The sequence below is a fragment of the Heterocephalus glaber genome, unplaced genomic scaffold (assembly GCF_053883595.1).
Source record: "Heterocephalus glaber isolate CG9 unplaced genomic scaffold, H.glaber_assembly_v1.0 deba00000546, whole genome shotgun sequence".
NCBI classification, from domain to species: Eukaryota; Metazoa; Chordata; class Mammalia; order Rodentia; family Bathyergidae; genus Heterocephalus; species Heterocephalus glaber.
This window is the reverse complement of record NW_028258147.1, coordinates 15,029,151-15,056,290: the sequence shown is the minus strand read 5'-3', so window position 1 is coordinate 15,056,290 and position 27,140 is coordinate 15,029,151. Positions and strand designations below refer to the sequence as shown.

General features: G+C 39.5%; 1 protein-coding gene across 1 annotated transcript in view; it reads left to right on the top strand.

Annotated features, from left to right (window-relative positions):
* Kcnd2 (potassium voltage-gated channel subfamily D member 2) overlaps positions 1-27,140 on the top strand; it is a 535,819-nt gene that overhangs the window by 504,079 nt on the left and 4,600 nt on the right. Inside the window, exons 3-5 of the mRNA XM_004856458.3 lie at positions 22,141-22,236; positions 23,548-23,640; positions 26,667-26,914. Coding sequence (XP_004856515.1) covers positions 22,141-22,236; positions 23,548-23,640; positions 26,667-26,914 — 437 coding nt within the window. The remainder of the gene's footprint in view (positions 1-22,140; positions 22,237-23,547; positions 23,641-26,666; positions 26,915-27,140) is intronic.

The following is a 27,140-nucleotide window of genomic DNA, read 5'->3' as shown; positions in this document are numbered from 1 at the left end:
CTTTGCCCTGCAAAGACAGTGTTATTTTTTTTTAGTGGGGCATGTTAGTGCACACTTGTAATCCCTACACTCAGGAGGCTAAGACAGAAGGATCACCAGAGTAAAGACCAGCCATACTGACTCAAGACCATAGTGAGTTCAATGCCATCCTGAACCACACAGTGAGATACTCTTTCAAAAAAAAAATACTGAAGGAAGTATTAATTTTTAATATCCCAAACCTGTACATAACCATGTCTAAAGTAGATGTATGATCACAATAATGTGGTTTACTATGAAATATCATAAGGAATTTTGATGAGAGATTTTTGTACAGTTTACTTCTTTACTTTTTAAATTTTTTAAAATTATTTTTCTTAGTTCATTACTATCTCAGGATATAATTCTGGAGAAGATTTTAAATAAGTATGAGGTTTTTCTTTCTTTGCTGTTTTTTGTTTTTTTGTTTTTTGTTTGTTTGTTTTTATGCCATGGGTATAGAACCAAAGGCTTACACACTGAGCTACATATCCAGCAACTTTCTGTTTCTTTATTTCTTTCTTTGTTTTTCTTGTTAAAATGAACTTTGTTGGTACATTTTACGCATACAATATAATGACATTCATCATTGGAACTTTACAGCTTTATATAATCTCTCTTGGTTCTTAGTTTTTCCCCATTCCCCTGCCCTCCCTTCAACCCCTCCACCCCTCCCTATTTACAAAGACATGGTTTCCATTTTTTCATTTTCTTATATTAATTCCATTCCCTTCTTTCCTTTCCCCTACCCCTCCCACTTCCCTTTCACCTTTGCCCCTTTTCTTACTGTTTCAAATTACCTATTATACCTTTTAGTCCTTGTTTGCACTTTCAGTTTCTCATACGAGAGAAACTATTTGGAATTTACACGTGTGTCCTATTTATTTCACTTAAGAGTATGGACTCAATGTGCATTCATTTAGCCATAAATGTCTCTAATTTCTCATTTTTTATGGCTGAGTAGTACTCCATTTTATTTTTTTAAAAACACATTTTTTTTAAACCACTCTCCAGTTGATGGGCATTTGGTCTGCTTCCAAGTTTTAGCTATTACAAATTGTGCTGCTATGAAAATGGGTGCTTATATGAACATATATCACTGTGGTATGATTCTTTTAATTCTTTGGGGAAGATACCCAGCAGGGGAACATCTGGGTCAAAAGGGACTTCCAGTCCTAGTTCTTTGAGGTATCTCCATACTGATTTCCACAGTGGTTGCACCAGTCTACACTCCCACCAGCAGTGGACCAGGGTTCCTCTTTGTCCACAGCCCCACCAGCATTTGTTATTGGTTGATTTCATGATAGCAGCCATTCTTTCTGGGGTGCAGTGGACTCTCAGCATTTTTTTCATTTGCATCTCTAAAATGACCAAGGATGTTGAACATTGTTTCATATGTTTATTTGCTATTTCTACTTCTTTGTCTGAGAAATGTCTGTTCATTTCTGATGCCCACTTTTGCATTGGGTCTTTAAATTTGGAAGTTATTATTTTTTTAAGTTCTTCATACATTCTAAATAGTAGACCTTTGCCTGAGGAAGAGCAGGTGAAAATTTTGTCCCACATTGTGGGTTGTCTCTTCACGCTGTTAGTCATTTCTCTTGCTGTGCAGAAGCTTTTTAATAAGAAGAGATGCCACTTGCTCATTGCTTGTGCTGTGCTAATTCACGGGCAACTAGGGTTTTGTTTATAAAATCTTTTCCTACACAAATGTCTTCAAGAGTTTTACTTAACCTCTGTTCCAGCCAGTTCAATGTTTCTGTTTTACTATTTAAATCTTTAATCCATTTTGATTTTACTTTAGTACATGGTGAGAGATATAGGTCTAGTTTTAATCTTTGGCAAGTTGAGACCCAATATTTCCAGCACCATTAATTAAAGAGGCCATCTCTCCTCCAGTGAGGGTATTTGGCTCCCTTGTCCAAGATGAGGTGGCTATGTCTGGAGTTGTTTCTGCATCTTCTGATCTGTTCCACTGGTCCTCAGGTCTGTTTCTTTGCCAGTACCATCCTGTTTTTATCACAGTGACTTTGTAGTACAAGTTTCAATTGGGGATTCTGATACCCCTGCCATGTCTCTGTTGTCTAGAATTGCTTTTGCTATCTAGGTCTCTTCTTGTTCCAAATGAATTTTTGGATGGTTTTCTCAAGGTCCATGAAGTATGCTGCTGGGATTTCAATTGGGATTGCATTGAATCTATATAGCAGTTTTGGAAGTATGGCCATTTTCACTACGTTGATTCTTCCTACCCAGGAGTAAGTGGTGTCTTCCCATTTTCTGATATCATCTTCAATCTCTCTTTTCAGAGTGCCATAGTCTTCAGAGAAGAAGTCTTTGATTTCTTTTGTTAGGTTGATTCCTACGTATTTCAATTTTTTGGATGCTATTCTGAAAGGAATCATTTGCCCTATTTCTCTCTCAGTGAGTCTGTTGTTCATGTAGAGGAAAGCTATTGATTTTTGTGTGTTGACCTTGTAACCAGCTACTTGACTGAAATTGGTTATTAAGTCTAGAAGACTTTTGTCATCTTCTATATAGAGTATCACGTCATCTGCAAATAATGACAATTTGACTTCTTCATTACCTATCTTTATTCCTTTTATTTCTTTCTCTTGTCTAATTGCTGTGGTTAATGTTTCCAAAACTATACCGAACAGGAGTGGTGATAGTGGACACCCTTATTTTGTTCCTGATGTTAGTGTGAAGGATTTTGGTTTTTGACCATTTAGTATGATATTGGCTGTTGGTTTTTCATAGATGGCTTTTATCAGTTTGAGGTAGAGACCATCTATTCTAATTTTTGGTAGGGTTTTTATCATAAATATATGTTGGATTTTGTCAAATGCTTTTTCTGCATCTCTTGAGATGATCATATGGTTTTTGCCCTTGGCTCTATTCATACAGAGTTTTACATTTATTCATTTGGATTTGTTGAACCATCCCTGCATCCCTGGGATAAAGCCCACTTAGTCAGGGTGTATGATCTTCTAGGTGATCCTCTGCATTCTGTTTGCCAATATCTTATTAAGGATTTTTGCATCTATGTTCATTAGTGAGATTGGCCTCTAGTTCTCCTTTTCGGTTGGGTCTTTCTCTGCTTTGGGGATCAAGGTGATGTTGGCTCCTAGGAATGAATTTGGGAGTATTGCTTCCCTTTCAGTTTCACTGAAGAGTTTAAACAGTAGTGGTATTAGTTCCTCTCTCGATGTCTTGTAGAATTCAGTGGTGAAACCATCAGGATCTGGGCTTTTCTTAGTTGGTAAGTATTTAATTACATTTTCAATTTCATTGATTGATATTGGGTTGTTTAGAATTTTTAGGTCTTCTTCGTTCAACTTTGGTAATTCATACGTATCTAGGAATCTGTCCATTCTTCTGTGTTTTCCATCTTATTGGCATATAGGTTCTTGAAGTAGGTATTGATGATCTTCTGAATTTCTGCTAGGTCCATTGCAATTTTACCCTTTTCATTCCTAATTGCATGGATTTGGCCTTTTCTTTCCTTTTTTTGGTAAGGTTGGCTCTGAGTTTGTCAATTTTATTTATTCTTTCCTAGAACCAACACTTTACTTCATTGATTTTTTTTGTATCGTTCTCTTAGTGTCCATTGCATTGATTTCTGCTTTGATCTTTATAATTTCCTCCCTTGTATGAGCTTTGCTTTTGTCCTGCTCTTCTTTTTCTAGAAGCTTGAGGTTCAGCATCAGGTTGTTTCATTGGGCTCGTTCTGTTTTCCTAATATGAATATGCTATGAATTTCCCTCGTAAGACTGCTTTCATTGTGTCCCATAGATCCCAGTATGTTGTATTGTCATTGTCATTTAATTGTAGGAGCTGTCTGATTTCTTCTTTAATTTCCTTTGTGACCCATTGTTTATTCAGAAGTGTGTTGTTCAATTTCCATGTGTTTATGAAAGTCATGTGGTTTCTTTTGCCCTTGATCTCCAATTTCATCAAACTATGGTCTGATAATATACAGAGGAAAATTTCAATTCCTTTGCACTTACTTAAACATGTTCTATGAGTAAGTATGTGGTCTATTTCAGAGAATGACCCATGTGCACCTGAAAAGAATGTGTATTCTGATTTTGTGTGGTGGAAGAGTTTGTAAACATCTGTTAAGTTCATTTGTTCAAGAGTTTGATTGAGTTTTAGTATTTTGTTGCTTATTCTTTGCCCAGTTGATCTATCTATTTGTGACAGTGGGGTATTGAGGTCCCCTACTACTATTGTATTAGTGCTTATTTGATTTTTCATGTCTGTTAGTATTTGTTTTATGCAGTTGGGCACACTAGGGTTTGGTGCATATATATTTGTGAATGTCATCTCTTCCTCTTGGATTGTTCCCTTTACAAGGTTGTAGTGTCCTTCTTTGTCTCTCTTAATCAGTGTTGGTTTGAAAACCACTTGATCTGCAAAGAGGATGGCTACTCCTGCTTTTCTTCAGGTTCCTATTACATGGAACATTGTTTTCCACCCTTTAACTTTCAGTCTGTGAGTTTCTTTTTGAATTCAGTGTTTCTTCTATGTAGCATATTGTTGGATCTTGCTTCTTGACCCATTCTGCCAGTCTATTTCTTTTGATTGGTGAATTGAGACCATTAACATTGATGGTTATAACTGATTCATATTGACTTATCGTTGTCATGACTTTTTCTGTTTTTTGGATTTTCCCCCTTTGCATTTAATTTCTTGTCATGCCTGATGGATTCATTCTGCTGGGCTTCCTGGGGTTGTGATCCTCATTGTCTTTTCCTAGGATATTGTGTAAAATTTTTTGGAGTGCTGGTTTGGTACTCATGAAGTTCCTAAGGTGCTCTTTGTCATGAAAGTATCTTATTTCTCCATCAATTTTGAAAGATAGTTTTGCAGGGTACATCAATCTTGGTTGGAGGCTGTTTTCCTTTAGGGCTTGGAATACGTCACTCCAAGCTCTTCTTGCCTTGACGGTTTGTGTTGAGAAGTCTGTTGTGATTCTGATGGGCTTTCCTTTGTATGTGATTTGTTTCATTTCTCTATCTGCTTGTACAATTTTGTTCTTGTGTTGGGTTTCTGCAATCTTACCTATTATATGCCTATGTGTAATTTTTTTTTTTTATCAAGGCTAGTTGGAATCCTATATGCCTCACTTATCTGTATGTCAAGTTCTTTTCCCCTGCTTGGGAAATTTTCTGCCATTACTTCTGTGAACAGTTTTTTATGTCATCTTCATGCTCTCATGTTTCTTTATTGACTCCAATCAGTCTTGTTATTCTTCTTTGCATCATCTAGCAACTGCTGGATTAATTTCTTGTGATCCCTCACTATTTGAAAGAAATTTTTCTTTTCCTGGTCACTAATTGCAATCTTATCTTCTATATCTGAATTTTTGTCCTCACAATGGCTCATTCTGATGCATAAACTTTCAATGGAGTTTTTAATCTCCTGGAAATCTGTTTGTATCTCTTTTATGAATTCCATTTGTTTCCTATGTTGGGATTCCATCATGCTCCTCAGATCCTCTATTTTTTTATCTGTGTCCACTTTAGATTTATTAATCATGTCTTGCACTATGGGCACAATCTCTGCTGTTATGTGAGAAATTATTTCTGATCTCATTTTTTCCAGATCCTCTTTTGTTGCCAGTTCAGGGAGTCAAGGTTTTTGAGTATCAGAGTGTTCCATCTTGTTTCCCTTTGGGGTTGCCTTAGGTGATGTGGAAGTCTGGTTCTGAGATGTGTTTATGTGTCTTCTCATTTCAACAGATGCAGCCTGTTTTGCCTTTGTTGAGGCAACTTTTTGCTCAACCAGTGGTCTTTAATTCTCAGCAAGCCACTGAGCAGCCTTCTCTCTGCTCTTCACCAGTACAGTAATTCCTGGGTTCAGAATGGTGGCCTTCTGGATCCCTGAGCTGACCTGTTGACTGGGCAGGATTCTGGTTGGGGCCTGTGCACACTTGGGATGGTATCTAGGTGTGCCTCTGGCTAGGGCCCCTATGTCCTTGTTGTCTGGGAGGGCCTTTGGCTTTGGGCTGTGCACCCCAGTTCCTGTTGAAGGATCAAGCTTCTGGCTAGGGTCTCAAGCACTTACCGATGGTATCAGGTCAAACCTCTGGCTCTTGCTTGTGTGCCTGTGCAGCTCTTTTCCAGGTGGGCCCTTGGCTTGGGCAGGTGTGCCAGAGCCTCTGGGGTTAGGGCAGAGCCCTGGCTGGGATCTCCTTGCAGCCATGCTGCTCTGGTCCCCACCACTGCTCCCCCAACTAAGGTGGTCTGGTGTGCCTTTATTGCAGATTTTCTTCACTTTTCCAGAAGGCTTCAGCTTTCATCAAGGAGCCTCAGAGAGGCCCTTTCTGTTGTTCACTTCTGCTCCATCTTCTGGATCTCAGAACAATGTCCTTTATGATCCCTGCAACTCTGTGGTGTGGATCCAGGTAATGGCTCAGCGTAGCCACAGGGAGTGGGGTGCTGCTGATGGCCTTGAAGCTCACCTTCTTGGTGCCTGGGGGGCTCTGCTCCTTGGTGCTTGGGGGGGGGGGTACAGCAGCCCAAGAGGCTCACCTCCTCGGCCCTGGGAGGGTATCCTCTTTGTTTTTTTTATTTTGAGACAGATTTTCTCTAAATCACTAAATTTCCCAGGCTGGGATCATATTTTCAATCCTTCTATCTCAGCCTCCTAGAGTTTGGAGATTACAGATGTGCACCACCAATGTGTCCAGTTTTAAATATGTCTGGCTTTTGACCAACATCAGCCTCTTTAGTAATGTATAATCTCAAACAGTTACTCTTTGAAAAGTTCATGTTAATCAGCATAGTCACACAGTATGTTGTTCAGAGAATGCATTTATTCCATTGTCAGAAAGTCTCTTTAGATTTAAGCATCAGTCTTTCAGCCCTGTAGTTATTTGCTTTATGGATCTGTTACCCTATTTTTGGACAAAGCTATGAAAAATAGCTTTTAACTATTATTGATGAGTAATAAATATTGTAGGTAACATGACTGTAGAAAACTGGTAGCCCAGCAATAGGAAGTATTAAAAAGGCACTCTGAGAAGTTGTAATCTCGGGCAGGACACAACCTTCATAAGCAAAGCTGGAAGGAAGGATTTCAGGACCCTCCACCAGGAACACTTACAGACCACAACTATGGCTCTGCCCACACACTGCAGTCCCTCTGCTGGGCACATGTGGACATCGTCTTTATTTTAATAACATTGTCTTATTTTAATAACCAGCACCCTTCAAAAAGCTTAGCTCCTACCACCCACCCATCTCTATTCTGGAAATCTCTACTTTAACAAAACAATTACTTATATGAAAACTATAAGAACACAAAATTTTATTTTCAATTATAGTGATCCCCAAAATATTTGTAGTTTTTCAAAAGTTTATCATGCACAACAACAAAGAAAATCTTAGAATATTTTAGAAGCCTTTTTGCCTGGGTAAATTTAAAAAGCAAAAATAAATAAATATGGTATTATAAAACTATACTAATTGAAAAGTGTGTTTTATGAATCCTTTTTAGTTTTTTTGATTCTGGGGATCAAACTCGGGACCTTGTGCTTACAAGGCAGGTGGTGGCATCACTGAGCTAAATCCCTGGCCCTTTTTAGTATTTTTGAAATTTCAACCATATTCTAAATTTCTGACAGTGCAATGAGCTTTGCATATGGCTATTATAAAAAATTACTTAATAAAGCCAAATATAATAACTTAGTATAATATATCTAGTAAATAGTCTGTGACCAATAGACAGAGGATAATCCTGAAAAAGAGAAGATAAATATGGAACAAAATAAGTTACCAAGGGCTATTTCCTATTTTTCTTGCCAAAAGATTTTTTTTTTAAAAAAAGCAGAATAAACTTCCATTAGGCTAAAATAGTTTGCATTTATCTGGAGCGAGGCAATTTGACAAATATCAAAGTTATGCAAAAATAACCAGTTAATTCAGTCAAGCAAGTAGTCAATTCAGTAAAAACATCATTCAAGTTGGCCAATTAAAGTAATATTATAAATGGTTTGTTAGAACAGATTTTTTGGTGTTTAATCCAATTTGCCAACTTCAAGCTCAAGCAAAAGAATGAAGTAAACCCAATATGCATTTGAGAAAATTCCCATTGATGATTCCCATGGAATTCCCACTGAATCAATGTAGTGATAGCAGAAAGGTTAACATTCTGCAGCAACGAGCCCACTTTATTTTAAAACATAAATCAGTTCACATAACCATCTGCACACTCACGAACTCACAAGGCTAAACTTCATTTATCATATAATCATAGTAATTATAATTTAATACTATGTTCCATATGCTTTCTGTGTGTCATTTGTAATAGTCACAATCAACTTATAAAGGAGGCAGTATTTCCATTTTACAGATGACTTGCATACACCAAATGATTAAAGGCCAAGCCCCCAAAATTCTATCATTATTCAGGTGATGAATCCTTAGTTTTCTACAGGGATTTTTCTATAGATATTTCAAGTACAATAAGATAATTAGAATCAATGATCCAGTGTACGGTGTAAATATCCAACTTTTGACATGAAGATTTTTGACATTCACACAGAAAGATGTTACCAATACTCAGTCTTTTCTCATACCTTACTATGGTGGTTCTGAAACTTTTGATTAATTTGAATCATCTGGAAAGCTTAAAACACACATTGCTGAACTTTATCCCCAAAGTACAGTAACAATAACTGATTCTGTAGTTTTCAGTTATAGGTGGAAAATCTGCACTTCTAACAAGTTCCCAGGTGATGCTGCTACATACTTTGCATATCTGGGAAACATACTTTGAAAACCATTCCCTATTTTATTCAACAATGTACACATAAAATAATTTTTGAAACATAATTCTAGATTAAAACACAAAAATACTCATAATTCCATGTTACAGTCTAAGAAAGAACTTCTAGAATAACCATCATTAAATCCCTATCCCAAACATCTGTAGATAATCTAATTTAGTATTTGTATTAATAATTACCTGTTTTTAGCTGGGCATGGTGGCACATGCCTGTTATCTCAACACTCAGGGAGACTGAGGCAGGAGGATTGCTGGGAGCTTCGGAACAGTTTGGGCTACAATAGTGAGTTCAAGGCCAGCACTATAGAGTGAGACCCTGTCTCAAAAAAAAAAAATTACCTGTTATTAGCAGGTGTAGAAATCTGTAGATTATGAACTTCTCCATATCCATTCTAGGTTTCAGCCTCATCAAATCACCTCTGCTCTCAGATTTCCACTCCTTTCCCTCTTTCCCTAATGTAGCCACCTGGCAAACTCCTACTCAGGATTCAAGGCTTAGGACAAATATCACGGCTTCCATGGAGATTTTTCTGATTATTGTGAAGACTATTAGTTGCTCCTTCTTTTCCCCCACAATAGTATTATGTATAATCTATGATCATATGTGACACTGTGTTGTCCCTCTCCTCCTCTTTGCTGAGTGCAGTGCCTGACATAAAATAGCCATAACATTTGTATAAGGAATGAAAGAATGATGCATGAAAAACAAAGTCTATTCTTCTTGATGGTGAAGTCCATTACTAGGGTGTGGTGGACATTCCCAGGACCAGTTAAAAACAATAGCATGAGGCCCTGGGTTTAATCTTCAGCACTAAAAAGTAATAAATAAAATAAAAATAAATTAGGAAGCATGGATATACCTCTGACCCCCTTTCAGTTCCCACTGTGCCCACTTGGAGCTCTCTTGCTGTCTGTTCCTTCCACTGGCCCAGATCCCACTGTTTCTCCACAGCATTCACCAAACCATGGAGCTGGGAATATTGCAGTGACTTCCTTCCACTCTCTCTTTTTATTATTGTTTGGCAATAACTTGTTGCATTTCTAGGGCAGCTATTTTCTTAAGCAAATGGAAAAAATTCCAAAAAACTCGTTAAATTTTTAAAAACTGCTAAAGCTTACTATGCTAAACCCACATGAAGTATTTTACTAAATCTTAACTAAAAGAAACTGTAAGTGAAGTTTCCAGAACACATGATACAGAAACATGGGAGCCAATATTTGAAGAATAAAGCCTTCTCCCAGATTACCAAGGAGAGACACTTTCTCTACTCACTCTTAAGTCTGCATAAGATACCTTTGTTTTTCAAAATTATTGAAAACATTTTGGATTTGATAACAAAATGGTCCAATAACTTCACTCAGTCTACCTCCATACCTTATTTAGAAGATGGGTACCCATTTACAGAAATCATTTTGTTAATGGTATTCGATTATAGATCTTTCTCTTATTGCCTCCAAACCTCTGTTCCCGAAGAGACATTATAAAGTTATACAATGTCCTTTGGAGGTGATTTTAAAAATATTCTGCATGATGAAACCATTGCCTTTCACTACATACTAGTTTCTGAAAGCTCCACACTTGAAGGGTTTCAGGTCAAATTAAAAAATATTGTATACCTTATCTGCCTAGTTGTCCCCACATGTGTTGTGAAAGACCCAACAGCAAAGAAACCTGTTTAACAACTCAGCATTTCCAAGTTTTTCCTTGACCACAGATTTCAGTTGTTTGCTTTATCTGGTTGGTTTAGATTTTACCCATTACACCTATAATTCCTTGGATCCAACTTTGAGAAACATTGCTAAGATTAGAATATTTGGCAAAAACTAGATTTATGAAAAAAATGAGATAAATAGGAGAAACATGCTTCAAAGACAATTCTTCCCAAACACCATCAGTAATTCTTTTTTTTTTCTTTTTCTTTTTTTTGGTACCGGGGATCGAACTCGGATCCTTCCACTTGCAAGTCAGGCGGCAGAACCACTGAGCTAAATCTTAAGTAGACGTATCTTTCAAAAATAACCACAAACCTTTTATTTTAAACTTATGACATAAATCGTATTTTCAATTAATATTTTAGAAGCTTCCTACTTTTTATATAGCCTACAGTATTTGCTGAAAACTTACCTGAATTTCCATACTACTTCCTGGTACTTTGCCCTGCGGAGTTATATATCCTACAAGAGTCCTGGTGGGGAACTAGGAGGATTGTTTTCTTTCAGCCTTTTAATTGCACAGCCAGAGTTGCCAAGAATGTCATACTGAGTAGGTCAGAAGTAAAGTGATTTTCTAAAATATCTTTATAGAATAATTTCCCTCAATTACCTGCTGGAAACAAAGATGCAATCACAGATCTTAAATGCTAGCATTCAAAAGATATTCGGTATAGTGCTCCACAAGACCTATTAAAGCAATTAGCTCATACAATATTGCAGCAAAGTGAAAGAAAAGTCAAGATTGAAATTAAGAAGGGAGTTTCTTTTTCTAGCAAAAATGACTTTGTTTCTAAAACAGTTTTTTTTTTCCCCCTTAAAGTTAGAACTATTTCCATCATAGTGATTACTATTGTATATAGACTTGTCAATGTATAATGAAAATATATTATCATTTTCCTTTGCTGGACAGTATTTTTGATTAATGTATATATCTCACTGATGAAAGAAAGTAACATTTCCCAGTGCTAACTGCTTGGAGAATGACATAAGTGAGACTAGTAACTATGATACAGCAATTTTATATTTAGTAGTTGTAACAGAAACAAAGGGAAGGAAAAGAAGGGAAGGGAAAGAGGGAGGGAGGGAAGAAACAGAAGAGGTAGGAGAGAAGAAAGGAAGAAAGAGAAAACAAACCAAAAAAGGGAATGAATGTTCCAGAAGACTAAAGACATTTTAGAAATGAAATTTCAGCAATAAGCCCTTTCTGGAATACAACATATAAATTGTTTATTTCTGAATTACTAGGTAAATTTTAAGTCATTTTCAAATGTGCTTGTCACATATCTTTGTTTTATTGAGTCTGACCTGCTGGCCAGAAGCACAGCTTTTGAAGGTAAAATTTCTCTACCTTCCAACTTCATTATCTAGCATTGGCTCCAGATTTCCAGTAATCTAAACATTACACTGACAAGTGAGATGTGTTTGTTTTTCCTTTTGATACGGGAAATAATACCAGAGATAAAATATGAAATATTATATCTCCCACCCTATTAGATGTATAACACACAGAGCTCATGTTCTCTATAAATCAAAGAATGAATTCTAGGAACAATGGAGGCTAAGAGTAGAAAGATTTTCATTGATAGGATAGTTCCTGAGAGGCAGGAGGGGCCCTGAATAAGCAGTCAAGGATCTCGCTCTATGGGGGAATTTTCTACTGAAGAGTTTTATGAAGTAAGATCTATGTGAGTACCATGTGGGCCACAGCCATGATTATTCAATAAGGCTACTAGCATAGTCACTTAGGTAATAGTGGTCTAATTGGGAAATAAATTGTGTAACAAGTTTGGATGGAAAGGACAAAGTCTTCTAGGAAATGGTGAGTTCAGAGGTCTCTGGTCACCCACTAAGTTGGCTGATGTTTATTTATATTGTAGATACATAAGTTAATTAGACATCTTATAGGCAGTTAGACAAGGCTGGCCCTTGGGGAGCCAACATGGAGGACAATCAAGGAGCCAATATGGAGAACAATTGAGGTACATTCACTGGTTAGCATTATAAAAAGAAAAGAGGTACTACTTCCTTTACAGATGAATAGCAGTGATTGGTATTCTAATGGACATCAATCTCCCTACCCCATTTCCTTTCTGGAAATTCCTTTTACTTGACTTCTTTTCCTATTTGATTCCCACTTAATCAATATTACCTGGATAACTGTACTTGTAATCTTATTGGTTGGTCAAGGTTTTGTCCCACCTCATGCCCACCTTGTAATTTTCCATTGAGTCTTATAGTTTTGTCTCACCTTGAACTCACCTCATTTCGTGGCTTTACTCCATAAATTCCCCCTAGGAAAGACAGTCCCGGGAAACCTACTTTCTAGTTCCCCTTCTGTCTCTGTTAGACAGAAACTACCTTTCAATAAATTTTTCCTACTCTTAACCTCCATTGTTTTTAGAAGTCATTCTTCAACTTTAAAGAACACAAACTCACTGCTCAGATATCTGGCAGGTTTGGGAGTTACATCTATTGCCCCTATACCATCTAGACTTTATTAGGCCCAGTGTTTATATCCTTTGAGGAAGTATATGCTGTGCCCAGATCGTGAAGTCCCAAAGACCACCAGGAAGCCAATCCGGATGTAAGCACACAAGGGTCATTTATTCAAGCTCGAGCAGGGGCTCCCAACCATCACCGATGCAGCGGATCAGAATTGAGAGCCCCGAATTTCAAATTAGCAGGGTTTTTATTGTGATTACAGCAAGGTTTGGGGATTTTCCACTTAGCAGTTACATGATTGGTTGACATTTAGCAAGCATGAAGTGTATATTTCTGATTGGCTAGGCCCATCGGGGGTTTGAGGGGTGGTTACATGTAGGTTTTATGGGGGAAATGAGGGACAAAGGTTAGTGGTTGACTGTCGCATACTGATGGTCAGCAGACACACTGACTATTAGTCACGACCATTACATACTGACAGTCAGCACATCTACAGATTGTTCCATGGATAGGGGGCCCGGAACGTTCTTTTCCTAGGTACACAGATGGTTGAGTAATTAACTTAGGAACTTTGCTTCATTACAGATTGTGTCTTTTGTCCCAGAGCAAGCACATTTTAACCATTAATTTGTGAGGACAATAGAGACTAGGGGAATAGTGGATTTTAGCAAAATGGAGTTGCTTTGGTCTCACATTCCCCCTTTCTCATGATGCTATAGAGGACCAATCATGGGCCTCTGGGGGTTAATTCTATTAGGTCTGTAGAAACTGGCTGGTATTGGGACCTGAGTACCATCAGCTGTACAGTGTTAATGCGTTCTCTGATGAACGAGACTAATCTATTGAGTATACAAGGTCCAAGGGTTAACAGTAGTAACAGAATAAGCAAGGGGCCCAGTAGAGTAGAGATCAGAGTAGTCAGCCATGGGGAGGAATTAAACCAGGATTCAAACCAACTTTGAGTTTGTTCTCGCTCTCGCTTTTGTCTAGGGATACCCTCTCTAACTTTGGCCATAGATTCTTTGACCACTCCTGAGTGGTCTACGTAAAAACAACATTCCTCACCTATGGCAGCACAGAGCTCTCCCTGTTGTAGAAAGATTAAATCTAGCCCCCTTTTACCCTGGAGCACCACTTCCACTAGGGAGGTTAATGACTCTTGAAGGTGTGTGATGGAGTTTTCAAGTCTCTCTATATCAATATCTATGGCATCCCTCAGATCATTATAATGCTTGTTTTGTAAGACTAAAGAGGAGACCCCAGTTCCTGCTCCCACCAAGCCCAGGCCTAGGAGTACTGTCAGGATGATTGCTGTTATGGGCTCCCTTTTTACCCGACTGGGGGCCCCCACTAAATGAGCTAGGTGAGTATAAACTTCCTCCTCTGAGTGATACAGCAGTCTAGGTACTAATTGCACCAGCACACTAAGTCCTTAGTCTAATTGAGTACTCCTCCATGTGCTCATGGGGTAAGCCCAGTAGAACATGCCCACCAACCATCTGAAGGGGGTACGAAATATTTTTCTGAGGACATTGAATGAGTCTGGCTACACAGGTGTTGGTGGGTGGGAGGCACATCACCTAGACATGTGTCTTGTCCAACCACCGACTGCAGGGTTAATCTAGCTGAACCCTTCTGCTGCCATCTGCATTGGCTAGGACTAACTGATTCAGTAAAATTCCCCAGAAAGGCTATCCCTTCATAGTAAGGGGGCTTAATATCATAACATAACCAACAAGACCAGGTAAGGTCAGGTCTGGATGTATTTAGGGCTTTAAAAGTTCTGACTATAAGCTCCCAGAGAGGGTCGTCTGGGTTCCAGTCCTGCTCTGGTCCTCAACAATTTTAGTAACACTTCAAGAGGGAAACTGAGGGGTGGTTTCTTTTGGGGGGCTGGTTGGCCTGAATAGAATCGGAGGTGCTAAAGCTTGGTTAGGCCTTACAGGATGAGAGACTAATGGTGTTCCTATCAATTGGACAGTGAACAGAAGTCCCGGATGGTGGCCAAGAGTAACCCGAAGCTGGAGGCCCCAGGTTTTGCCTGCCTCCCACCCTTGGGTTTTTTGTCCCTTTGTCATAAACTGTAACTTAAGCTTTGATGACCCAAGGGGGCGGGTCAGAGTAATAAGGTCACCCCCTTTGACTGGCCAGCCTCCAGACGTACTAGTCTCACATCCCCAGGTTGCACAAAAATAAGTCTCCGGGCCTCCACATTTGGAGGTTCTCTTACCTCCAGGACATGCATAAAATATTCTCCAATGGCAATCAGGATATGAATCCTGTTTGGTCCGCTGGGTATTTGACCAAGATCCCTCTGCTAACTGGCAAAGATCAAACTCCAGGTCTGGGAACCACATAGTCCTTGGTCCTACCGAGAAAGCCAAGGGCAGTGGGAGTCCTGTCTCTGGGTTATAAATGGTCCATGTCCAATTGAAAGGGGCATGGGGGTTTATTCCCCTTCCTTGTGTGCAGCAGGAGGCAATCAGCATCCAGATCATGTATGTTTGAACTTGAGTTCTAAGAGGTTGTCCTCATTTCTGGGCACCTGCCATGTTGGGATGAAGTCTTCTCGAACCACGGAGGGATCTGCTGGCCGGACATGCATGTAGTGCACCCAGGTGGCTACCCCATCAACCTTGAGAGTGGTGGGGCTCAGGAGGCGGTCCAGACTTGTACAAGGCTCTCAATTTGGGCCAAATATCCTTGTGGATCAGCTGAATACCTCTTAAAAAAATAGCTCTTGATCATCAAATTCAGCAAGTACTTTAGACTGGAGGTTAGGGATAATGGGAGGGGGTACCCCAGACATAATTTCAAAGGGAGTCAGTCCCATCTTATAGGGTGAATTGCGCACCCTATAGAGGGCAAAGGGAAGGAGAGCCACCCAGTCACCGCCAGTCTCTAAGGCTAATTTAGTTAAGGTCTCTTTTGGGGTCCTGTTCATTCTCTCTACCTGTCCTGAACTCTGGGGTCTGTATGCATAATGTAATTCCCAACCTGCCCCAGTACCTGTGCTAAGCTTCAACTCACCTTGAAAACGAAGGCGGGTCCATTGCCTGTCCCTAGCATTACTGGGAAACCATACCTTGGTAGGATGTCTTCTAAAAGCTTTTTGGCCACAGTCTGTGCCGTTTCGTGCTTAGTGGGGAAAGCCTCTGTCCAGCCCAAGTCCTCATGCAGGGCTTCGTCAAAAATGGTGGGGGAGTTTTTAAATCCTTGAGGAAGTCTGGTCCAGGTCAGCTGTCCATTGATGCCCTGCTCAGGGTCGCTCCATTCAAATGCGAAGATGTGCTGGCTTTTGGGTGCCAGCGGAAGGCTCACGGAGGTCCTGCACTGGTTGATAGTCATCCGAATGGGGTTTCTGCACTGGCAACAAGGGGGTGTTCCAGGCCGATTGACAGGGCCTTAGAATACCCTGAGCAAGCAACCTCCTGATGTGTGGACTTATTTCTTTGTGGGCCTCTAGGGACATGGGATATTGGCGAACTCGTGCAGGGTCCGCTCCTGGCTTTATCTCTATGAACACAGGTGTCCTGTGTGCAGCCAGCCCCATGCCCCCAGTCTCAGCCCATGCTCACAGGAACATGGCAAGCCATTGTTTCAGTCAGGATCAGGAGGGGACTGTTTCTGATGTAGCAGATATTTGTCCCCAAGGCTCATAGTTAACACTTGGATGGGCTTTCCTTCCTGGTCAAGGACCTCTATGCCCCTGGGGTGAAAATGGATTTGGGCCCCTAATTTAGTGAGCAAGTCTTTTCCCAGCAAAGAGTAGGGGCAGTCTGGTATAATCATAAATGAGTAGGTTACCTGGCCCACTCCCAAGTCCACCATTCTCTGGGTAGTCCATGAATACTTTTTCATGCCTGTGGCTCCTTGAACCCAGGAAGTTTTGTCAGAAATATGGCCATGTGGTTTAAGCAGAACTGAATGTTGAGCACCAGTATCTACCAGGAACTCAACGGGCTCCCCCTCCACTTTAAAGGTTACCCTGGGCTTGGGGAGAGGTGCCGAGCCCCATTCCTCCTAGTCACTTAGTTCATCCATGGCCAGGACAAAGGCCTTTGGGTGGCCCCCCTGTGGCCTTTTGGGGCACTCTTTAGCCCAGTGGCCTTCCTTTTTGCAGTAAGAACACTGATTCTTTCTCAATCGGGGGCAATCCTTATGTTCCCCCTTACCTTGTCCTTCTGCCGCAATCTTTCTCAAACGACGTTCACATTCCCTCGGCTCTCCCGCAGTGGTGGCCAGAAGAATTTGAGCCAGGTTTCAGGTCTGGCAGTTATCTGCTTTTACCTGTTTCTCCTCTGCAGTTTCCCTGTTGTTATATACTCTCTGCCACTGCCACTAAGTCCTGAATACTCTTTTCTCCTAATATCTGGCACCGCCTGGTTGACAAAATGCATTATTACAGCTGCCTTTGTCTCATTTGCTTCTGGGTCCATAGGAGTATACCTATGGAAGGCTTCCCGAATTCTTTCTAGGAAGGCTGCAGGGCTTTCATTTGGCCCCTGCTGTACAACTCCTACCTTGGCCAAATTGGTGGGCTTGCGAGCTGCTGCTTTGAGACCTCCCAACAGAGCCTGGCAATAGACCCAGAGCCTCTCCTTACCTTCTGCAGTATGGAAGTCCCAGTTGGGCCAGGACAAAGGAAAAGAAGTGTTGATAGTATCATCATTGGTGGTGGGTTGACCATTGTCACCAGGAACCAATTTCCGGGCCTCGTTCTGGATTCTTTCACGCTCCTCTGTTGTAAACAGGATCTGGAGGAGCTGCTGACAATCATCTCAAGTGGGCTGATGAGTAAACAAAACAGTTTCTAATAGGTTAATCAAATCCCTAGGGTTATCAGAAAATTTGGCGTGTTGAGTACACCAGTTATAAAGGTCACTGGTGGCGAAGGGCCAGTAATGATGAGGCTGGTTACCATGCTCATCAGGGGGCCCTATCGCTCTCAGCGGACAAACAGTAGAGTTTGCTGGGCCCGCCGGCGAGTTGGCACGCTGGTGGCGAGTGTTCTGGGCGGGGCCACCACGGTTGCCAGCACCCGGGGCCAGCCCTCCTTCCCCAGCTCCAGCTGGGGCTGGGTCTTCTCTTTCTGCCTGCTGTCTTGGGGGAGAAGAGAGAGAGTAGGGGGTGGGAGGGGGATGAGATCTTCCTCGGCCCCTCCTTGGAGGACTGGGTAAAGCGGTGCGGTTGGCTTGGTTTCGGTTTGCCTTTTTTCGTCATGCTCTCTGGGAGTCTTCTCACAGGCTGTCAGGATTACCTCTGGCTGCTGTTTCTGTGGAGGCAAAAAGGGCTTGACCCATGGGGGTGGGTCGCAGATTAGACTCTCCCAAGTGACAATGTAGGGAACTTGATCAGGGTGTCCTGTATGAGAACAGAAGACGACCTCCCAGACTCTCTTTGTGGTCCCTAGATTCAAGGTCCCCTCGGGTGGCCATCCTACCCCAAAGGTGGGCCACCCCGAGCTACAGAGGGTGATGAATTTAGTCCTTTTAATTTCTAAACTTAGGTTATGAGCCCGCTCCCTAACCTTTTTGAAATGGTTCTTCATGAGGGATAGAGGGGTAGTCACAGTCTGTCCCATCGTCTCAGTCCAAGTCAACACAATAAACAGACAAACAAACACAACAGAAAAACAAAAAACAAGACAAACCCGTCCTCCGCCTGACTGGAGGCAAAACCAAAAGTGGGACGACGGCCTCACACCGTGCCACAGGAGCGACCCACACCATCCCTCTAGGAGTCTCACAGACTCATACTCACAGGGCACTCTGTCCCCTCCAGAAGGATCCGGAATGTCTTCCAGGATCCCAGGTCGGTGGCCCTCGCAGCATGTCTGCCTAGACCGTCTGCCGACCTATCCAGAAAATGGGCCCCAGACCTTACAGACACCTCACAGACACAAAAACACTCACCAGCCGGCGTCGACCCTCCGGTATGGTAATCCTGAGGGTCTTGGGGATCCTGGACCGGCCCCCAAATGTTGTGCCCAGATTGTGAAGTCCCCAAAGACCACCAGGAAGCCATTTCCGATGTAAGCACATGAAGGTCATTTATTCAAGCTCGAGCAGGGGCTCCCAACTGTCACCGACCCAGCGGATCAGAATTGAGAGCCCCAAATTTCAAATTAGCGGGGTTTTTACTGTGGTTACAGCAAGGTTTGGGGACTTTCCACTTAGAAGTTACATGATTGGTTGACATTTAGCAAGCATGAAGTGTATATTTCTGATTGGCTAGGCCCATCGGGGGTTTGAGGGGTGGTTACATGTAGGTTTTATGGGGGAAATGAGGGACAAAGGTTAGTGGTCGACTGTCACATACTGATGGTCAGCAGACACACTGACTATTAGTCACGACCATTACATACTGACAGTCAGCACATCTACAGATTGTTCTATGGATAGGGGGCCCGGAACGTTCTTTTCCTAGGTACACAGATGGTTGAGTAATTAACTTAGGAACTTTGCTTCATTACAGATTGTGTCTTTTGTCCCAGAGCAAGCACATTTTAACCATTAATTTGTGAGGACAATAGAGACTAGGGGAATAGTGGATTTTAGCAAAATGGAGTCGCTTTGGTCTCACATATACAGGTCTGGTCATCTTGTCTTTGTCTTGAGTCCCAGTCTAGAACAGATGTATCTCCAGCCACAATTGTGATGTGATTCACCTTTACTCTGACTCTCAGGACCTTACCATATCTGACTGCCTATAATATTTCTACCTATGTATCTATAGTACTATCACTTATAAATATGATATTTGTCTATAATACTATCACTTATAAGTATGCTCTTTAATACTATAAATATATAATACTATAATACTATCATTTATAAATATAACCTTTGTACAATATATTTTACACTGGAATCAGCACACAGGAAGAATAAATTTTTTTTTTTAGGAAGAATAAATTTAAGGGTGAAAGAAGAAAGGGTGGATTTAAAGCCAAAATGATATTTTAAATCCATTTTGAGAGCTTCAAACATCTCAGTGCTACTCTCAAATTACGTGAATGAAGGAACATATTGGTATAACAACTTTGAAGGTAAATTTGATAAAAACATATTAACATGTACAAACATCCACACATGTACACACATACACACATGCATCCTTTAATCTAGTAATAACAGTTTTTTCAGGAATCTTATTGCAGATAAGCTCTTCATGATGTTCATAGCAGGCAGCTTTGCTTTAGTAACAAAAGAAGCTCAAAAATTAAGTGGTAGTTGACTGGCTAAATAAATGATGCACCATTAATGCGGCAGCAAGTTACGCATCCATATAAATGAGGTGAATCTATACATGTATACATGGAAGAGGTTCTAAGATGTGGTACACAGAAACAACAAAGTGCAGAAAAGTCTGAGGAGAATATTGTAGTGGTTTTATGTGCTTAGAAAGTTTCTGGCATGTTTCCCTAGAAATATTTCCAGTCATTGACTTTGAAGCATGGGAAGAGGATGGCTCCATGGTCTGAGAGACTTACTTGTTGGTATGGACTTGTTTGTATTACAATTTTTTGTCATATATCCGTATCTGTTTTCTATTTTTAAAATTTTTATTAAAATATAGGACTTGAGACTAAAAATAATATTTATGTGAGTTAGAAATGGAAATGGAGACTTCACAGGATAAGTTTCCAAGAAAATTATTACCAAAGCCATCCTAGTTGCTTTTTTACACACACTTTCTAGATACAAGTCATACAAATGGAGTGGTCAGCAAAGTCTTGTTCTCCAGGAAGTCTACAGGCAGGTGTACAACAGCAGGTGTAAAGCAGAATGGTTCACCAGAAACTGGGATAAACATAGATTTGCTCAGTAATACTGACATAGGACCTCCAAATGATGTAGGGGAAATAATATAACTCCCAACCTTCTAGATGCTAGATATGCCAAGCTCATGTTCTCCCAAATTGAAGAATGAATTCTAAGGAACATCGGAGGTTAAGAGTTGGAAATATTTATTAAGGGGGAAAAATATAGCTCCTGAGAGAGAAAGGAGGAGACCCAAATGGGTTGCAGGGGACCCTACTTCACAGGGAAAGTTTTATAGAGCAAAATCACCAGGTGGGTACAACGTGGGACAAAATTATGATCAACCAATAAGATTACAAGCATAGCCACCTTGGTAATATTGATCCAATGGGGGAGGAAGTGACATAGCAAGTGTGCATGGAAAGAACAAAGAACTTTCTTAGGAAAAAATAGATCAGGAGGTCTTGTTCACTCACTGGGGTGACTGATGTCTATCTATACTTTATTGGGCCAGGTGTTACCACTTATCTTATCCCTTGGGGAAGGATGTAGGGTGGGTCATTTTGTCTTTATCTTGAGGCCTTTTCTTCAACCAATATATCTTCAGCCATAGTTGTAAAGTGTTTTCATCTTTTGCACAGACTCCTTTGAGGGTCCAGCCCTGACTGACTTGCCTGTAATAGTTATACCTCACTTAGCTGTCTATAATAATACCACCAATGTATATTATACACTGAAATGACCACCTGAAATTCTCTGAATTGAAGTGCATGCTCTATATGGAAAATGCTTTAAAATTAGAAATAATCTCAGAAATCTTTCTGGATAAGTTCATTGTTTTTTTTTTCATTTCAACAAGTTCAAGAGTTAAGTAGAAATCAGATGAGCATACAATTATGTGGCCTTGGGCCACATAATTTCAGGGGTTTTATCTAGAAAGTCCATATTATTCAGCATGAGTTCTTCTTTGGCTAAATTAACAGAATAATTGCACAAATAAAATTTGAGTTGAAAGATGCAGATGCAGCCAAATAGTGGTTCTGAAAGAAAAAAAGAAAGAGTGAGAGAGAGAGGAAATTGGTTCCTGGAACTTAGTTACTAATTTAAAAAAGGACTTTACTTTAAATGAAAGGGAGTTGGAAGGCAGTTCGCTGAGCTATTGGTTTTCATTTCATTAAGTTATTCAAATTAGGATAAATGAAAATATATAAGTCAAATAATACTATTATTTTTCTCTTGACAGAATTGAGAGAAACAGTAAAGAAATAATTTGATTTTATTGTAAAGACTAATTGTAATTTTTAAATACATGACCCAACTCTAAGGATTATACAAGAATGTAGTCACTGACTGTCTCCAGAAAAAATTCATAGGCATTAATGAGACATTCACCTTTCCTCTCCTGCAGAAAGCTAGACTGGCCAGAATCCGGGCAGCCAAAAGTGGAAGTGCAAATGCTTACATGCAGAGCAAACGGAATGGTTTACTCAGCAACCAGCTGCAGGTAAAGTCAAGCATTTCGCTGTTTTTAATGATCAATTTATTGATGTTCTATTGATTTAGTTCTACTTAATGATATAATTTTATTGTGGGTAATTATGAAAATGGCTAGTGAAACAACAGAAGTGTCACTTTTTATAACTTCCTCCTACACATTCCAGTTGGCTATAGCAGGTTAGCAACTGTATTCTGCAATATTGTCAGTGAACCATGATCCCTATTTGTAATCAGGCAATAATATCTTTGTACTATCTCATTAATATCAGAGACGTAAAAAATACTCAAGAATCCAAATGCCTAATTCTTTTTATTTCAAAATTATTTATGTTCCTTAAAGTTCAGTTGGATGAGAGACAGGGTAGGGAGTGGTATAACATCTCGTTTACTTCTTAACAGAGAGAAAACACTATTCATTCATTCAGTTCATGGTCTGAAAAACATGAGAAACTTTTACCTCAAAACTTTCTTTTAATATTTAAGATTTCAATCATCTTTCCTTACAGAATGGCTTTCATGTAGGTAGCCTGATAGTGCTGTAGTTTAGTTTAGTTATGAATACTAGGCAATCAGGGTCTCAGGAAAGAAAATAGCCTACTAATTCAATCAGCTAGAAAAGTAAAAGAAAACGTAAGAACAAAAGATATCCAGAGTTCACTAAGCTAGTTTACAGCCCAGAAAGAAGGCTCTTAGCCAGAGTACTCTAAGTTATTTAACAGCTCCTCTCTACCTCCTTTAGAAATGCAATTTAACCAGTTTTTTTTGAAATCAGTTTCTGTGAGCCACTTCCTGATCTCTGCAAATTCATATATGGGCAGGACAAAGAAAGCAACTTGGACTTCAGTTCTGAATCCCCTTGGGATGGAGATCCACCTCCAGCTTTTTATTTCTTATTTCTAATAAAAACTCTCCTAACTTCCACCTTTTGGCTCACAACTTCATTCTTTGACTTTGTGAGACCAAGAGCTCATTTTGTAACTGTTTCAGTAATGGATTCGGGATTATCTACCTACCAAGATAAATTTATTATCCAAAGGCAAGGCTTCCAGGTTTACAAAAGTAGTCATTGAATGAGTAAAAGAGATTTACATTTTCAATTCAGGGAGGCATATTATAAAATACTATACCAATAATTTGATAAAATGCACATCCAACTTAAAAGCAACTACACATTTGTCCCCTTTTGGTTAAAAAATAAATAAAATGCTGCCAGTGAATCTCAGAATATAGGCCAGATCTCTCTCTGCAAATGTGTAGCTGAGGTTAAGATAGTTTGCAAAAAAAAACCAAACCACTTCTGTCTTCTCTTTGTTAACAGTCCTCAGAGGAGGAGCAGGCCTTTGTTAGCAAATCCGGCTCCAGCTTTGAAACCCAGCACCACCACCTGCTTCACTGCCTGGAGAAAACCACGGTAAGGAGACAGCATGACTGTCTGCCTCTACACAGTAATCCCATTTGCTTCGGGGCATATGTAATGCTTCCAAGCATGATTTCACTCTCAGCATTACTGGAAAATATGCTAAAAGACAAACAGAAAGCTCACGTATTTAAAGTTACTTTGGAAGACTACAGTGACATTTCAGCTTGGAAATTATTTTAGGGACCTAAGATGCTTTATCCTTAGTGGTTGGTATCACATCTCTAGTCTAAGAACCTAGTTAAATGCAAATGCAAAGTTGTCTTCTGATAGCTAGTCCAATAAAAAATCATTTCTTCTTTCTTTTAAAAATGCTAATTAAAAAGAAAAAGGATGAAGTTTCAAGTATTCCTGACATCTGAATAGACTATAAACAGCAATAACAAAAAAAGGGGAAGCAGAATGTAAACATTTTTTTCCTTCACAGATGTAATGAATTAAGGCAGAGATAAAAACAGTTTTCATATTTTTTAAGTAGCACATTTAATCACAAGTCTACCCCTGGGTGGTGAGGAGTGAGGCTGCATGTCTTCACTTGCAAGCTCTCAGTGGGAACCCTCCATAGCAAAGGCAGCCATCCCTTCCCTGGATGCTCAGCGAGAATCACAGGCTAGGATCAGAGCAGAACAAAACTTTCAGTATGTTTGAGTCAAGTGAGCTCATTCACTCACCAGAGACACATTGTAGGCATGCTTGATTCCAATGTATTTACTGTCAATTTGTCCATATTGTCATTCAACAAATACTGTACCTATTGCTTATGTGCCTACTATGTGACCAATAGTGAGCCAGATCCAGTATGAACAACAGAAGCAGTATGGTTTCTGTCCCCACTGATCTTCCATTTATGAGATAAACAGGAAACATAGCTGTTACTTGAGAAAGCAGTGACCAGAGGAAGCGATGATGGGGCCACAGCAGAGTGGAGCAAAGAGGATGGTGCCACAGAGGGACAGGCTGAGGCAGGGCTTCCTGAAAGAATTTGAGACTAAGAGAGAGTTAGTTAGGCAAAGAAATGCAGAAGCTGAAAGGTGATGTGAATAGCTCAAGAAGGCAGGAACTTAGCCTAAGGGGAAGAATGTGAGGATAACCAGAAGGAACAGTTCCAGTATGGCATCAGAGAAGGCAGAAGGAAAGGCAGTGGCCAGACAATGTTGGGTTCTGGAGGTACATGAACAATTGTGATGTTTATCTCATGCTAAATAGAAAATATTGAAGTATTTTAACGGGGTAGTTGCATGATTATATTTGCTTTTTTTTTTTGGTACCGGGGGATCAAACTTGGGATCTTGCGCTTTGCTTTTTTAAATAAAGATATAGATAGGTCTATAATCTATTAGGATAATACTTAGAAAGTTAAATAATTTCATTAATGATAGAATGCATTTATCTTTCTCTTTTACTTTTATTTTTCTTTATCACTATTTTATCACTTAAGTTTTTTTAATCAAATATTTTAACACCAACAAATATACTTTAAATTGTACTACTTACAAATATATGTCACCAATAACAATTAATTCTTTAATTCCAATCACTAACAAGATAAATTAGAATCTCATATATATCTCATATATTATAACTTGGATTATGTGTGTGAATTTTGCCTTGTAAGAAGAGATAGATCATGAAACTTTTGTGCACTATTTTTCTCTAAATTTTAATATTTAACATGAAATTCTATCTTACCATATTATTCTCTGGACTCTAAACAGTAGAATGTTAAATTTCATGTATTTCAAAATGCTTTTCTCAGCAAAGAAATGACAAAATGAGTAATTTAAACAATCTATTTCCTCTTATCCAGTGAATTGCTTCAATTGTTTTACTAATACTTTAGAATGAGAGATGGTCAAGTGAAATTCAGTATATGTAAACCTTCTATTTTAAGACTCTTTTCATTCACATGAAGGAAAAATAGTAATTGAAGTCATTCTCTAGTGATCAGACCAAAAATATTTTTCCCCATATTCTTGAGGTAAAATTCTTACACAGACATTTTAGGAAGCAGTTCCTTATGAAACATTTTAAAAGTCACCTATATGCAATGCTTCTATAAAATGAGGTGCTAGTATGTGCAGTGATGCCTGCAAGCTGGAAGGTAGGAAGACTGGTGAAAGAGTCATGAACACAGACTGAAATCATGATTCATCCTGTGAGGTTTCACAGAGATGAAAAAGAAGGCCACAAAAGCTCAGCATTAATTCCTCCCGAGTCAAACATACAGATATTCTTTGCAGATGAATGAATCTTACTTAATAATGCGTCATATTTTTCTATATACTGGGAATTTTAAGGAAGGACTCGAAGAAATGAGAAGTGTCTCAGGTATCTCATTTTTAACTAAAAAAATGTTTCAATCCATGTGAAGGTATTTGCTAATATGCAACAGTCAGTCCATCTTGGGATATTCTTTAAAATAGTATCTTTTTCAAAACTTCAATCTACTTAAAAAATGAGTCAATGTGAATTTGTAAATTTCCTATGAATATTATCTATATCATTTTAAATGTGTTTTCCCCTTCAGTTTATAACTTCCTTTTCTGCTTAAATTAATAAATGATATTTCAACATAAAATTAGTCTATGAATGGACAGAATCAGCCTATGTATGTGAATCTTTATTTCTGACAAGAGAGATGTTATTTCCACACAAATGACAAAGTACAGTAGATCCTTTACTTATGAAATCAATCCATTCCTGAGAGCTGGCTGTAACTGAGTCAGTGCAGCTGAGATCTAGATGTTTACCTCGCTACACACTACAGATGACAAGAAGCAGATAAATATTCCATTAATCGAATAAAACCAAATTGTATGTCAGGCCAGTTGTAACTTGAGGGTCCAGTGTAGATGGCTCTGATATTCTAATTGCTATGAAAATTTTGTTAGTTATCTATCAGATCAAGTCAAACTTTACATAGACATATATGAATTTTTTAAAAAAGCTATTCATTTCCTTTTTTAAATTAAAAAAGTGTTTCTCTGCTTCCTTCACATTTTCTTACCATTACTAAACAGAATCATGAGTTTGTGGATGAGCAAGTCTTTGAAGAAAGCTGCATGGAAGTAGCAACAGTGAACCGTCCTTCAAGTCACAGTCCCTCTCTCTCCTCACAACAAGGAGTCACCAGCACTTGCTGTTCACGACGACACAAAAAAACTTTCCGCATCCCAAATGCCAATGTATCAGGAAGCCATCGAGGCAGTGTGCAGGAACTCAGTACGATTCAGATCAGATGTGTGGAGAGAACACCACTGTCCAACAGGTACAGGGGTCAATCAGTGTTGTGTGACGGTTCACAGGCCACAGCCTCATGGTCTTGTTGCCACCTGTGTGACATCCAAGTCCCAGCTGCTAGAGTGGACAGAGAGATAAAACTGCTAGGCATGGTTGTGCACCCCTGTAATACTACTAGTTCTCTGGCAGGCTGAGGCAGTAGGATTTTGAGCTCAAGCCTCCACTCCTGGGTAATTTAGCAAGAGCCTGTCAAA